Source organism: Panthera pardus, unplaced genomic scaffold, assembly GCF_024362965.1.
Source record: "Panthera pardus isolate Hobbes unplaced genomic scaffold, ASM2436296v1 HiC_scaffold_21, whole genome shotgun sequence".
Taxonomy (NCBI): Eukaryota; Metazoa; Chordata; class Mammalia; order Carnivora; family Felidae; genus Panthera; species Panthera pardus.
The window spans coordinates 28,630,512-28,647,090 of record NW_026526777.1 but is presented as its reverse complement, the minus strand read 5'-3'; the positions used below and the strand labels follow the sequence as shown (position 1 = coordinate 28,647,090).

Here is a 16,579-nt window from a genome sequence, read left to right as displayed (position 1 = left end):
AACAGTTTTATTTCTAAAAATAGACACTAGAAGAATAACTTCATGTGAAGTTCTAGGAAAGCTTTTTTTTTTTTTTAATATTTGTTTATTTCTGCAAGAGAGAGAGAGAGTGCACGCAGGTGCACATGCAAGCAGGGGAGGGGCAGAGAGAGAAAGAATCCCAAGCAGGCTCTGCACTGCCAGCACAGAGCCCAATGTGGGCCTCAAACTCACAAACCGTAAGATCATGATCTGAGCCGAAGTCAGATGCTCAACTGACTGAGCCACCCAGGTGCCCCTCTAGGAAATCTCTGGGTTCTGTGGTTTTATTAACTCCTATATTAGATAATTGGACTTTGAGAATACTTTTACTTTTGCTTCCATACTGCCACTAACCAAAGACCCTGGTTTCTGGAAGAATCTATTCCTTCTCTATAAATACTGACATATAGAGATCATTAGCCTGGTTGTTGGGTCAGTAGACTAGAAAGGAGCATTAAAAAATAAGATAATGCCTCTCTTATATAAATAGCACAAGAATCGACATAATTTTCACATTAAATACTCCATCAGACCTAATATAGTCAAATATATTCCAAGTTGATCTATCAGAAAGTGAAAGCTGGTTAAAAGTAGCAGAGAACTAGTAATCAGCTCAGTGTCTACTAGACAGAGTAACTTTTGTTACTTGCCTTGGTAAAGGATTTACTTCTCTACATCAAAGAGAAAAGACTGAGGCTAGAGTTCCGTTCAAGATAAAAACAAAAGAGGGTGCCTGGCTGGCTCAGTCAGTGGAGCATGTGACACTTGGTCTCGCGGTTGTGAGTTCAAGCCCTACGTTGTATGTAGAGATTGCTTAAAAATAAAATCTTTAAAAAATAATAATAAATGAAAACAAAAGGTTGAAATCTTCTGGGTGTGTGGATGATAAAAGGGAACATATGAACCAGATTGGCAACCTCACAAAGGCCTAACTGCATCATCCTTTCAGATTAAAGTATGGACAGCCAACCCCCAACAGTTTGTTGAAGATGAAGATGATGATACTTTCTCCTACACTGTTAGGATTGCAGCTCAAGACCTATTGCTTGTAAGTGGGTTCCCTTGATACTTGAACCAGAATATCCTAACCAATCACTTGAACGTTCCCTCTTCTTTGTAGACAACTAACCCAAGCTGAGCAGTGTTATTGAGTGACTTTATCTTAGACTTCTTTGAGGATAATAAAAGAGCTTCTCAAATGAAGTTTGAGACTCGGGAATTCCAAAGTCATTCCTGCTGGTTTTGGTTTACAAGTAAATATTAGATGTAAAAATTGTGCAGAGGATAAAGTGTTCTAATAAGGGTAATTGAATCAGGAACATTCAGTTTAATTCACTCTTAAGCCAGAATCTGTAGCATAAACCAGATGTTGGCAAACATTTTTAAAAAATTAGATTACGGAGAGATGAACATCCAAACAAACATCTGCTGTTTTCTTTGGCTCTCACTAGAGCATAGAATTGTCTCTGGGTCGAAGTCGTGTGAAGAAACTGCCTCTTGTGTTCTGTTGGGTGAGAGGTTCTCATTATTAGCGAACTCACTTCTCATTAACCTTTAGTATTTCTAAGGCACCTATGAAAGATCACAACTAAGTTTCAGTTCGTAGATTAGCCTTTTATTTCTACAGTCAAGCTCCCAGAATAAATAAATAAGCTTCATTCGAAGCTGAATTAATCATTGCTCACTTATACTCTGCTCAATATAGCCAGAGAGCTTTACATTTTGTTAGCTTTGCAAGCCTAGGCACTGCAGAAATACTACTTTAATTCCATTAAAGACCCTGAACTAGTAAGGGTTATATTTTTAATATGCCTGATTGGGACTTGGCATGTATGTGTGAATGAGCGTGAACCATTGAGTTTGCAATTAAATTTGCAGTTTGCAATTAAGATGGGTTTAATTGCACAGATAGGTTTATTAGCCCTCTGCTCTCTCCCTAGGCTGTGGCCACTGATTTCCAGAATGAGAGTGCAGCGGCCCTGGCTGCTGCAGCCACCCGGCACTTACAAGAGGCTGAGCAAACCAAAAACAGCGGCACCGAACACTGGTAAGAGTGAGCAACTGATACTTAACTTACGGACATGTTCTGGGCATCAGATCTGAGGCAGATCGTTGCTTTGAATCATGTGTTTTAAAGCCATCCTCCCAACCTTAAAATAATTGGTTAAGATGCTTTTATTGTACCCCTTGATTCCGAAAGCCTTGAAGGGAAGGACCTTTACTTTGATTTTAATTAGAAAAATCTGTTATTAAATTTCCCTGTTTTCAGCTGTAGGTTTAGATTAGAAGGGCAGATAAATGTCCCTTTTGGGTCAGATTGTGCTGGACTGCCCATTCATGTTTCTACTTCCTTCAGATGTCTTTTTGGCAGTGTAGTTTGTTTTACCAGGCTATGGTATCACTTTTGCAGGTGGAAGATACATGAGGCATGCATGCTTGCCCTTGGCTCGGTGAAGTCCATCATCACTGACAGTGTGAAGAATGGCAGGATCCATTTTGACATGCATGGGTTCCTGACCAATGTCATCCTTGCAGACCTCAACCTCTCAGGTACATTTTAGTACAATGCCAGGATTCACGCCTGTCATCAACTCAGTTATATTGTTCATTTAGATAGGTAGGCCAGATATTCATGTGTCCTTAGGGTGGAAAATTCTTTCCACCCTAGAGCTTGAACTCATCTAAACTTCTAACACAGCCTAGAGACCGTGGCTCAAGCTTTACCAACAAAGATACTAATATTGCCACATTCATAATTTTTCCACTCTGTTTACTTCCCTTCCAAATCTGTGCTCACATTTATGGATGGTTTTGGCATTTGAATAGGATGCAGATTTGGTTGCTGTACCTTGAGAACTTTGGCTTGAGTTCTGTCATTATTAAGTCCAAACTACCTTTAGACAGTTTATGTCAGTGTCATTCTTCCTGTTTGTTTCCTGTCTTTTTTCTCAAACTTTATTCTTGGCCAATATCCAGATAATTAGAATGTTCCCTTCTCATGTTCATGTTAGCTACTTGCCTTTAAAAAAAAAAAAAAGTAGGCTCTACTATATTAGATTTGTTTCTCCAGCAATGTAGAGCAGTGATTAAGAATCATCATTTCTCTCTTTGCCATCTTCAGCTACATTGTTTCTGCCTATGCCATGCCTTATTCTGATCCTTAGAGACTTCCCCCATTACAAAAGGTCGTCTTTGCTTTGTCCAAATACGTAAATCACGGGACATGTGGCATCGTTTGCTCTATTCTCAATCCGTTCACTTGCCTCTCACTCATAGGCTGGCCGTTTGAGTAGCTGAAGCCATTTGAAAGCATTCTACTCTGACTCTAAATAGGTAATCTATTATAAGATATGTGTGGCATCACCTCCATTCTCTGAATCACAGAATTAAAGTGGTTGAACATCCAGAGCTCAGACCCATTGGGAATATCCTTTTTCACTCTATACTTAACTTACCCTGGTGAATATGTTTTCTTTTTTCATACTAGAATATAAGGTGTCTGAAAATAGAAATCATGTCTAATACATGTTTGTATCCCTCAATGCTTTGCATATAATAGACATTTCATAATTATGTGTTGAATGAAAGTGTTCAAAGTTCTCAAATCCATCAACATATTTTTTATAGAATTTACCCTGGTAAAGAACCTTCAAAAATTCGTGGAGACTTGAGAATATTTACAGTTGAGACAGTTGTCCTGCCTACAGTTAAAAACTTTTCTACACCAGCCGTTCTCAAGCTTTCTGGTGTCGGGACCTCTTTGCTCTCTTAAAAATTATCAGCGGTCCGAAAGAGATTTTTGTGTGAATTTTCTGTGTCAATATTTAACGTATTAAAAATTAAAACTGAGAAGTTTCTAAAACACAGGAATTGCAAGCATACATTTCATTAGCTGTCAGAGCTGTGGTGTCAGCACATCAGATGACCTCTGGAAAACTCCACTGTACACTTGAGAAAGAGTGAGAGTGAAAAAGATGGATAATGTCTTGATATCACTATGAAAGTTTTAACTTTTGGGCCTCCCAAGAGCCCCTAGCCCATACTTTGAGAGCTGCTACTCTGTATTACATAAATTAGTATGTATTTTAAATTATATGAATGGCACAGGTTGTTAGGTTCTGCTCAATAATTCTCATCAACTACATGTTTACAAGTAACTAAGTTAAGCCCTGTGACAAGCTGAGTAAGTATAGTCTCTGTCATCAGGCAGGTTATAGTAAGCGGGGGCAGGGGTGGGGGTGGGGGGGTAGTAGTCCTTACACTGGTGGCTGGAATATCCAACAAAATATGCTACATGTAAGAAAGCTAAAGACATAGGATTACAGCAGCACAGAGCTAGTTAGGATTACTTTAGCCCAAGAAGTCAGTTCGGTTTTGCAAGTAGCAGTGAATGTGTTGGCCTATATACAAAGCACAGAAATGGCAAAGTAAGATGTGAGTTGCTGGGAGGGGCGTATGGTTGAGTTTAGAAGGCATAAAGGGAAATCACAGGTAATGCTAGTCATTGACCTCAGGGGGTGTTGAATATAAGGCTTGACTCAAATGGTCTTTATTTGGTAGACTATGGAATTTATTGATAGATACTAAATAATGACAGAACTATGATTTACAAAGTTCCAACGATGGTCCAAGAGTAGGAACAACTGGCAACGGAGAAGACATTTAGAGGACTAACTAGTAGTGCAGGTAAAGGATAATGAGAGCTAGGGATGGGAATGAGGGAGGTAAGTCTTTTTAGCCTAAGAATATTCAATATCTACTTTGCAAATAGTGCAAAGTGAAACTGGGAAAATGATTCTGTACCGAAGGTCATATATTTGCTTTTATCTTATAAGGTCATGCTTTTTCCTTAAGTAAGTTGTATATATTATGTAGTATCCAGTTACTGTGACAAGTTGAGGATGGAGGTGGGAAGGAGAAAGGGCAAGTAACAGAACCTTTTTATTGTTCAACCCCTAATTGGTCTCTCTTCCTCCCAGTGTCTCCTTTTCTCTTGGGCCGGGCACTTTGGGCTGCCAGTCGGTTCACTGTTGCTATGTCTCCTGAATTGATCCAGCAGTTTCTACAGGCAACAGTTAGTGGTCTTCATGAGACGCAACCCCCATCCGTTCGAATATCTGCTGTGAGAGCCATCTGGGGGTGAGTACACCACCTTAGGGTGTTACGAGCTACTTAAGAGAAAATTACTCAAAGTACAAGTCCCAAACACCATTTGACCAGTAGATTATGTTGCTTAGAAATTTCTGATGAAGATCTCCTACAAAATGGTGAGTGGAGAGGGAAAGAAACCATATCAGGAACGTGGCATCGAGAGATAAATAACATGCATAGGATTGCACATTAAAGAATTATAGAAGTAGGATTAGAGCCAGGTCATTTTGTTGATTGATTTCTCTGTATTCGAAGTTAAGTTTGGGATAACGTCGCCTAGAAACACTGCTTCTTTCTTCCCAATTTTACCTCTTTTTCACAGCCAGTATACTAGTTGCTCAGCTAGTCATTTATTTATATTCCTACCAAGATCAGATGGAGCATTGTCGCTTTAACAAACATATTAAAGTCCAAACTTAAAAGTCTCAGTTGAATCCTAAAAACTACCTAAAATCCTAAAAGTACAAAATTCATCTTCTACCTATCTGCGCTGTCTTCTTACCTTTCGAAGCAGAGATTGAGATGCTGTGCATTATATATGTCTTTAGAAAGCATTGAAGGGAAATGATGTAAGCCAGATAACTGAATAAGACGCCCTTCACTTGTGTCTCTCCCTCAACAACAATAACTTGGCATCTCATGGTGGACAACATGCCTTTGTGGGAGCTGTGAGACCCAGAGAGGAGACTGTGAAACCCCAGTGCCATCCAAAAACAAGGAGAGCCATTTTGAGAGGATGGGCCCACACCCCAGCAGCCGATACACCAACCCTAGCCCTGGCTGTAGCCTGAGACACAGCTCCATGCCCTTGAGGGCATGGCTACAGCCCCATTTGGCTTGGATTCTATCACCAGCACCACACACTAAGTACCCAGGAGAATCTTACCCAATTGTGTGTTGCATAATAGGAATACAGACCTCAATCCCAGATGCGGACCCTGAAGTAGCCCATGAACTGGCTCCACTCCCTTTCAGCTGTGGTCCTGGAGAACACAGATTTAGACAATCCACTCATGAATGAGGGAACCTCTGTGGAAGTTCAGGAGTCCAACAGAGGAATTCCAGCATACCACTGGGGCAGAAGAGTCCAAGATTGGACACTTTGAAGGGGTCAGTCAATAAAGACTGGAGGAAGTAACTGTTACTTCAGTTGTGAAGACAGCAATACAAGAAAGATTTCAAGGAACATGAAAAAATCAAAGAAACATGACACCACAAAAGGAACACAATAATTTTCTGGTAACTGACCCCAAAGATAGAAATCTATGATATACCTGATAAAGAATCCAAAAGAGCTATTTTAAGGAGCTCAGTGAGCTATTAGAAAACAGAAAAATTGATGAAATCAGAAAAACAATACATAAACAAAATGAGAAGTTCAACAAAGACAGAAATCATGAAAAAGAACCAAGCAGAAATTCTGGAGGTGAAGAATACGGTGAATGAAAGAAAAAACGCAACAGAGGCCATCAACAGCAGAACAACTCAAGCAGAGGAAAGAAAGAACCTGTAAGGTAAAAGACAAGACCTTCAAATTACCCACTCAAGGAGGGCAAAGAATAAAGAATGAAAAAGAATGAAGAAAACCTATGTGAACTTTGGGATACCATTAGGAGAAACAATCTGTGAATAAATTGGAGCCCCAGAAGGAGAGGTAGAAGGGGGCAGAAAGCTTACTTACAGAAATAATGTCTGAGGGACACCTGGGGTCACTCAACAGGTTAAACGTCAAACTCTTGATTTCAGCCTAGGTCATGACTTCATGGTTGTGAGATCAAGACCCACATTGGGCTCTGCACTGAGAATGGAGCCTGCTTGGGATTCTCTCTCTTCTTCTCTTTCTGTCTTTCTCCAAATAAATAAATAAACATTAAAAAAAAGAAAGAAAGAAAAGTGTCTGAGAACTTTCCAAATCTGAGGAGAAAGTATACATCCAAGTTCATGAAGCTAATATTTCACCCCAAAATTTCAGTTTAAAGTGATCTCCAATATACATTATAATAAAACTGTCTAAAATCAAGTGGATTTTAAAGTAGAAAGAGAAAAAAATGTTCTCTCATACAAGGGAATCCCCGTAAGATTATCGGCTGATTTTGCAGTAGAAACCTCACAGGCCAGAAGAGAATGGGATGATATATTCAAAGTACTGAAAATAAAAACTGCCAACCAAGAATATGCGGCAAAGATGTTCTTTGGGAACAAAGACAAGATAAAGTCTCTCAAACAAAGCTGAGGAAATTTTTCACCACTAGACCTACCTTACAAGAAGTGCTGAAAGGAATTCTTTAAGCTGAAATGAAATTAGTAATATGAAATATACTACACACTGGTAAAGATACATATATAATCAAATTCAGAATGCTCTAATACTGTAACCTGGTGGTGTGTTAAACACTTAACTCTAAAAGTTAAAGGACAAAATAAATAGCTAAATAACTTGTTAGTGAATATACACTATAAAAAGTGAAATTGTGACATCAAAAACATGAGAGGGAATAAAGAGTAGAACTTTTGTATACAATCAGAGTTACCATTGTGAAATAAATGGTTATATCTATAAATGTTTTATGTAAGCCTTAGAATAACCACAAAGCAAAAATCTACAATAGACAACAGAATCAAAACATTCCACTATGGGAAATCATAAATTCACAAAGGAAGACAGCAAGAGAGGAAGAAAGGAACAAGGAAACTACAGAAGAGGAAATAATAAAGTGGCATTAGTAAGTCTTTACTTATCAAAAATTACTTTCAATGTAAATGGATTTAAATCTCTAATCAAAAGTCCAGAGTAGCTGAATGGATTTTTAAAAAGACCCAATTTATATACTACCTACAAGAGACTCCCTTCAAGACACATATGCTCAAAGTGAGGGGATGGAAAAACTATTCCATGCAAATAGAAACCAAAAGAAAGCAAGGGTAGCTGTATTTTTATCAGATAAAATAGACTTTAGCTCAAAAGCTGTACAAGAGACCAAAAAATATTGTTATGTAATGATAAAGGAGTCAATTCATCAAGATATAACAAATATATGTACATTTGACATTGGAGCACCTAAATATATTAAGCAAATACTAACGTCTGAAGGGAGAAATAGGGGCACCTGGGTGCCTCAGTCAGCTCAGGTCATGATCTCAGAGTCATGGGATCAAGCCCCACATTGAACCCTGTGTCAGGCTCCACACTGACAGCACGGAGCCTGCTTGGGGTGTTTCTCTCTCTCTCCCTCTCCCTCTCTCCCTCTCCCTCTCTCCCTCTCTCCCTCTCCCTCTCTCCATCTCTCCTTCTCTCCTTCTCTCCTTCTCTCCTTCTCTCCTTCTCCCCTTCTCCCCTTCTCTCCTTCTCCCCTTCTCCCTCTTCCTGCCTCTCCCTCTCCCTCTGTCCCTCTTCCCTGCTAACATGTGTATGTGCTCTCTCTCTTGCTCTGTCTCTCTCATAAAATTTTAAAAAAGAGGGGGGCGGGTGGGGAGAAACAGACAATAATATAGTAATCATAGGGGACTTCAGTACCCCACTTTCAACAATGGATAAATCATCCAAACAAATCAGTAAGGAGATATTGGCCTTTATACTTTTGACTACAGGCACCTAATAGATATATACAGAGTGCTCTGTCCAACAGCAGCAGAATACACGTTCTTCTCAAGCATGCATGGAACATTCTCCAGGAAAAGTCATGTGTTAGGTCACAAAACAAGTCCTACGAAAACTATCTTTTCCAATCACAGTGAAATGACACTAGAAATCAGTTACAGGAGGAAAACTGGAAAATTCACAAATACATGAAAAATAACCACACACTCTTAAACAATCCATGGGAAGAAGAAATAGAAAAATAGAAAACTGTCTTGAAACAAACAAAAATGGAAATATAACATACCAAAACTTATGGGATGCAGCAAAATCAGTTTTAAGAGGGAAGTTTATAGAAGTAAACCTACATTAAGAATAAACAAACAAAAAAAATCTCAACCAAACTTTACATCTCAGGAACTAGAAAAAGAACAAACTAAGCTCAAAGTTAACCATAGGAAGATCAGAGCAAAAATAGAGACCAGGGAAATAATAGAAAAGACCAACTAAACTGAGAGCTGTGTTTTCTGAAAAGACAAAACTGACCTACTCTAGCTAGACTAAAAAGAAATGAGAGGAGAATCAGCTATAAAATCAGAAATGAAAGAGGAGACATTACAACTGAATACCACAGAAATGAAACGGATCATAAAAGGCTACTATAAACAATTACATGCCAACAAACTGGACATCTGGAAGAAATGGAGAAATTCCTAGAAACCTATAGCTAACCAAGACTGAATCATGAAAAAATAAATAATCTGAACAGACCATTAACAAGTAAGTTATTGGATCAGTAATCAGAAACTTCCCATAAAAGAAAAACCAGGACCAGATGAATTCTACCAGACATTTAAAGAATTGATACCAATCCTTGCTCAGACTTTTCCAAAAAACTTAAAAGGAGGGAGCACTTCCAAACTCATTTTATGAAGCCAGCATTATTCTGATACCAAAACCAGACAAGGACAGAACAAGAAAACTACAGGCCAATGTCCCTGATGAATATAGATGCAAAAGTCCTCAGCAAAATACTAGGAAACCAAATTCAACAGTACATTTAAAGGATCACACACTATGATCAAGTGGGATTCATCCCTGAGATGCAAGGATGGTTCGACATATATAGACCAATAAATGTGATATACCACTTAATAGAATGAAAGCTAAGAATCATATGATTATCTCAGTAGATGTAGGAAAAGCATTTGATTAAATTCAATATCTATTCATGATAAAATCTTTCAACAGTGGGTATAGTAGGACCATACCTTAACACAATACAGGCCACTGTGACACATTCACAGCTAACATCATACTCAACAATGAAACTCTGGAATCTTTTCCTCTAAGATCAAGAATAAGACAAGGATGTCTGCTCTTACCATTCCTATTCAACATAGTACTGAAAGTTTTAGCTAGAGCAGTTAGGAAAGAAAAGGGATCCAGATTGGAAAGGAAGATATAAAATTGTCTCTCTTTGCAGTTGTCATGATATTATAAATAGAAAACAGTAAAGACTCCACCAAAAAAACCTGTTAGAACTGACAAATGAATTCAGGAAAATTATAGGACAAAATATACAAAACTTGGTTGCATTTCTAATAATGAAAAACATTTTTAAAAACAATGCTATTTATAATTGCATCAAAAACAATAAAACATCAAAGAATAAATTTAACCAAGTAGGTGAAAGATTTATACCCTGAAAACTATATGACATTGAGTTGGGGCACCTGGCTGGTTCAGCTGGTTGAGCGTGTAACTCTTGATCTCAGGGTTGTAAGTTTGAGCCCCATGTATGGTGTAGAGATTACATAAGAATAAAATCTTTTTTTAAAAAAGAAAACTATAGACATTGAAGAAGGAAATTGAAGAAAGCACAAATAAATGGAAAGGTAATTCCATGCTAATGCATTGGAAGAATTACTGTTAAAATGTTCACACTCCTCGGGTGTCTGAGGGGCTCAGTTAGTTAAGCATCTGACTCTTGACTTCAACACAGGTCATGATCTCATGGTTCATGAGATCAAGCCCTGCATCGAGTTCCGCAATGAGCGCGAAGCCCACTTAAGATTCTTCCTCGCCTTCTGCCCCCACCCTGCACACGCACACTCTCTCAAAAAATAAAGTTTACACTCCCAAAAACAATCTACAGATTCAGTGCAATCAAAATCCCAGGGGCATTTTTCACAGAGATAAAACAAATAATCCTAAACTTTGTATGGAATCACAAAAGACCCTGAATGGTCAAAGCAATATTGAGGACGAACAACAAAACTAGAGGCATCACACTCCCTGATTTCAAACTAAATTACAAAATTATAGTAGTCAAAACAGTATGGTATTGCCATAAAATAGATACATAGATCAGTGGAACAGAATGGAGAGTGGAGAAATAAACCCACACGTATATAGTCAATTAATTTACAACAAAGGAGCCAAAAATACACAATAGGGAAAAATATAGTCTCTTCAGTAAATGGTGTTGGGGAAACTGGACAGCCACATGCAAAAGAAAGAAACTGGACCCTTATACTGTACAACAAAGTAAATTCAGGTTAAAAATTTGAATGTAAGACCTAAAGCCATGAAACTCCTAGAAGAAAACATAGAAGTTAAGATCCTTGGATTGGTTTTGTCAGTGGTTTTTTGAATCTGACACCAAGAACAAAGGCAACAAAAGCAAAAATAAATAAGTGGGACTACATCAAACTAAGAAAGCTTTTGCACAGCAAAGGAAACCATCAACAAAGTGAAAAGGCACCCTATAAAATGGGAGAAAATGTTTGTAAATCATATATAACTGATAGAAATTGATATTAAAAATATGTAAGGAACTCAATAGCAAATAAAACAATCCAGTTAAAAAATGGTGGAGAAACTGAATACACACTTTTCCAAAGAAGACATAAATGGCCAATAGGTAAATGAAAAGGTGCTCAACATCACTAATTATCAGGGAAACACAAATCAAAACCACAATGAGATAACACCTCACACGTGTTAGAATGGCTGTCATCCAGAAGGGACAAGATAACTGGTGTTGATGAGGATGTGAATAGGGAACCCTTGTGTACTGTTGGTGGGAATGTATATTGATTGGTAAAGCAGTATATGAAAACCGTGGTGGTTCCTCAAAAAATTTAAATAGAACTCCCATATCATCTGACAGTCCTGCTTTGGGGTATATATCCGAAGAAAATGAAAGCAGGAGGGGCGCCTGGGTGTCTCGGTCGGTTAAGTGTATGACTTCAGCTCAGGTCATGATCTCACAGTTCAGGAGTTTGAGCCCCGTGTCAGGCTCTGTGCTGACAACTCAGAACCTGGAGTCTGCTTTGGATACTGTGTCTCCCTCTCTCTCTGCCCCTCCCCCACTCGTTCTCTCTCTCTCTCTCTCTCTCTCTCTCTCTCTCTCTCTCTCTCTGTCTCTCTCTGTCTCTCAAAAATAAACATTTTTTAAAAAACTTTTTCTTAAATGAAAGCATCTGGAAAAGCTGGCACTTCCCTTGTTCACTGCTCATTATTTATACTAGCCAACATTATGGGAACAGCCTAAGTCTGTGTCAGCGGATGAAGGGATAAAGATGTGGTATACATATGCAACGGAATATTACTCAGCTCTGAGAAAGAAAGAAATTCTGCCATTTGCAACAACAATAATGGACCTTGAAGGCATCATGCGAAGTGAAACAGAGAAAGACAAATACTGCATGGTATCACTTACATGCGGAACCTAAAAATTAGAAAATAGTAGAAAGTGGTTGCTGGGAGGTGGGGGGAATAGGAAGAGGTTGATAAAAGGGTACACTCTATGAGGTGAACAAGATCCGAGGATCTAAAATAAAATGTGATTATAGTCGGTAACGCTGTGTTGTATAATTGAAATTTGCCAAGAGAATAAAAACTAAATTATCTCACCAAAAAAAAAAAAAAGATATATGAGGTGTTGGATGTGTTAACAAACTAGCTGAGGGGAAACCTTTCCCAGTGTATGTATATATTAGATCACCACAGTGTACCCTTTAAATAACTTACAATGTTACATGCAGTTGTACCTCAATAAAACTGAAAAAAATTAAGTTAAAAAATTTATTTGTTTATATTACTTTTATAGTCAGAAAATTATGTGAAGAGGGGTGCCTGGGTGGCTCAGTCAGTTGAGCCTCTGACTTCGGCTCAGGTCATGATCTCACGGTCTGTGAGTTCGAGCCCCACGTCGGGCTCTGTGCTGACAGCTCAGAACCTGGAGCCTGCTTCAGATTCTGTGTCTCCCTCTCTCTCTGACCCTCCCCTGCTCACGCTCTGTCTCTCTCTGTCTCTCAATAATAAATAAAGTTGAAAAAAAAATTTTTTTTTTAAAGAAAATTATGTGAAGAAAACTTTCAAAAAAATAATGTTCAAGTCTCTGACCACATGGGCAGCAATTTGCTTGAAAGGTAAAGCAGAGCTCTCTGGAAAGGTGACAAAAGTTCTGAACACCAGAAAAATGGACACTCATACATGTTGATAAAATTTTATATGATCTATCAAAGGCTGGATCTCTTGACGCCATCTCTGGATCACAGGTTAAAAATTGTCTTATGAAGGGATCTTGGCTATTCTTACCTTCACAACCAAGATTCCCCAGTTGGTCATTTCCCTATTCAGCTTCCCAACCAGTTATAATCTGGCTTATGTCCTTAGGACATCACTGAAACTGTTCTTTCTAATTCACTAGCAACCTTTTAATGGTCATCGTACCACCTTTGCTTTTCTTCTTTTGCCCTGGTTTTAATTTATTCTTCTGTGTCATAACCTATGTAATCATTGCAAACTGCCTGAAATCATTTCTGAAACAAGGTATCGATCAATAAATACTTCTACTTGTGTCACATTTCCCATATCATAGCTAATGCCAGCCTTTCTCCAGAGCTCTAAAGTAACATATCCTCTACTTAATCAATACCATGGTAGATACCTTATATAAGTACCTTAAAATTAACACATCCACTCCTGAGGTTACTACTGACCACCTCCAAGCCTGCCCTACATGTATTCTCTGTTTTAGTAAAAGAAATTGGTATTTTTTTTTTTTTTTTAAGAATCAATACCTTTAAATCTTAAGGAGATCTTGTATTTCCTGTTTTAGTAAAAGTGGAGATCCCAGATCTCTGCCTTTTAGATCTTCGTTCCTTAGCTTTTCATCTCTTCTCCTACTGCTACTACCCTAGCTTATATTCTCAACTTCTTGTGCCTGAAGTGCTGCAGTAGGTTCCTAACTGATGTCTCTGCCTCCAGCCCCCACTGCTGTAATTTGTATTATTTTAGCTAACTGCTCTTTATAAAGCAAAAGCCTGATATTTTTGCTCCTACAATAAAATTCTCATGGCTTCAGTTGTGCTCTTCAAATTGAGATACAGGTACCCCAGAAGAAAGTCATAGTATGCCATGTGATACATGAAGCCACAGGATAAATCTGTAGCATCTTCCTGGGGTGTCAGTTTCTCTTGAAGACTTTGAGGGAGGGCAAAGAAGGTATTAGGAATAATCTGTAAAAGACTTGGAGATACACTAGCTTCCAAAATAAAGTCTAACTTCCCTTAGCATAAAGTCTAACTTCCCTGCTTCCCATATGATCTGAGTAGATGGTACAATCTTTTTGATCTACCAGAGTGTATAGGTTCAAGTTCTTTAGAAGGGGACAGTAACTATGAATTATTAGAGTGAAGAAGCAGAGGGGAGGGAGGAGGTAGTACTGGTGGAGAGATGAATGCAAAACCTAGTCTAAGGAGTTGAGAGCTGACCAAGGCCAGATGACAGATCAGCTCTTAAGAAAAGAAAAAGTTAGATCAGAGTAAGGTGGAATTGAAAATCAAGATGTTATGGACTAAAAACACAAAAAGTCTATGGACAAATCTGCGATCAAAGCCCACACTTGTACTGTTCATTATGGACCTTCGAACCCCTCATCTGACACAAGTAATATGGTTGTAAAACCACTTAAACAAATGGGTAAAAAATATTTATTGAGTACCTGCGGAAGGCCTTGTTTCTGTACTGGTTTCTTTTAACATAGAGAAAGTGTCTGTTGACTTTTATTGCCATTTTGAAGATAAAAGACTTGGACAATATGTCTTTAATTCTATTACATTGGACATGGTAAGCAGCATCCAGTAAATATTAATTGAATAGAGGTGAATAAAACTATGTATAAAAAACTTTAAACCCTACAAACAGTACACAAATTTCAGTACACAATTTTCCTATCATGCACAGATAGTATTCAAATTTATTGCATAGCCGATCTATACAAATTGATCTCAAAACTACTCCAAAAAATACAAAATTGTTACAACATGAAAGTTAGTGTACTAAATAACAGATGTGTTGGAAAGGATGTTAAAAAAAAACACTATTCGAAAAACAACAGGAATAGGGGCACCTGGCTAGCTCAGTCAGTTGAGCGCCTGACTTCAGCTCAGGTCATGACCTCGTGGTTTGTGACTTTGAGCCCCACATCAGGCTATCTGCTGTCAGCACAGAGCCTGCTTCAGATCCTGTCCCCCTCTCTCTCTGCCCCTCCTCCACTCATTCTCTCTCTCTTTTCTTCTTTTTCAAAAATAAATAAAACTTACATATATATGTAAGTTTTATTTATATGTATATATGTATGTGTGTGCATATATATATACATATAAGAATGTGTTTGTGTATATATATATATGTGTGTGTGTAAGAAAAATACCAGGACTATATATCAGAATCTGAAGGATGTGATTAAAGCAATAATCTAAGGAATTACAAGGCATTAACATCTTAATAATTTGGATATAATAACATACATGACAGTGAGAGAGGGATGCAAGTTTAAAAGAAATAGCAAAAACCAAAGCAGAAATAAATTAGCATAGAGATGGTGGTGCTGATATTTACAAACTATGCCACAGAAAGATGTAAAAACTAACTCTACAAGTAGCTTCATAAAGCTACACGTAAAAATGCTGTAACATGTGATAACAATTGGAAAAACCAGGAATTGAGGGATCCACTTGTGAGTAATTCTTGCTTTTCTCTCTCTCTCTCTGTCTCTCTCTCTCTTTCTCCCTCTCTAGTTATTGTGATCAACTGAAAGTCTCGGAGAGTACCCACGTGCTTCAACCCTTCCTCCCCAGTATCCTGGATGGCTTAATTCACCTAGCAGCCCAGTTCAGCTCAGAGGTCCTCAACCTGGTGATGGAGACCCTATGCATCGTTTGTACAGTAGACCCAGAATTCACAGCAAGCATGGAAAGCAAAATCTGTCCGTTCACCATCGCCATTTTCCTAAAGTACAGTAACGGTATGCCACCAAGACCATGTGTTATAAGGGACACCAAGAGAAGGTGGTGGTGGCTGGTGAATTTAAGTGAAAATTTTCGCTGGGTCTGATGGTCTTAGGCATCTAAATAAAGACTGGCTTTCACTTAGCAAAGAGGAGAGCTGTGCTGTAGCTACAGGAGCACTAAAAAGTAGAATGCTGGGGTGCCTGGGTGGCTCAGTCGGTTAAGCATCCAACTCTTGATTTCGGCTACAGTCATAATCTCGCCGTTGGTGGGTTCGAGCCCCACATCAGGCTCTACGCTGACAACGTGGAGACTGCTTAGGATTTTCTGTCTCTCTGTCTCTCTCTCTCCCTCCTCTCTTCTTCCCCCTCTCCCGCTCTCCCTCTCTCCCTTCCTCTCTCCCTCCCTCCCTCACTTAGTCTGTCTCACAAAAATAAATAAACATGTTTTTAAAAGGTAGGATACCTATTCTTATAACTCTTAACTGCAGTAAGAACTGGGGATAAAAGACGATGAGTAAAGGGTT

At 38.5% G+C, this 16,579-nt stretch overlaps 1 protein-coding gene across 1 annotated transcript in view; it reads left to right on the top strand.

Annotated features, from left to right (window-relative positions):
• The window catches only part of IPO9 (importin 9), a 56,112-nt gene that overhangs the window by 28,432 nt on the left and 11,101 nt on the right, over positions 1–16,579 (top strand). Inside the window, exons 11-15 of the mRNA XM_019431364.2 lie at positions 971–1,069; positions 1,962–2,068; positions 2,432–2,571; positions 5,001–5,160; positions 15,844–16,070. Coding sequence (XP_019286909.1) covers positions 971–1,069; positions 1,962–2,068; positions 2,432–2,571; positions 5,001–5,160; positions 15,844–16,070 — 733 coding nt within the window. The remainder of the gene's footprint in view (positions 1–970; positions 1,070–1,961; positions 2,069–2,431; positions 2,572–5,000; positions 5,161–15,843; positions 16,071–16,579) is intronic.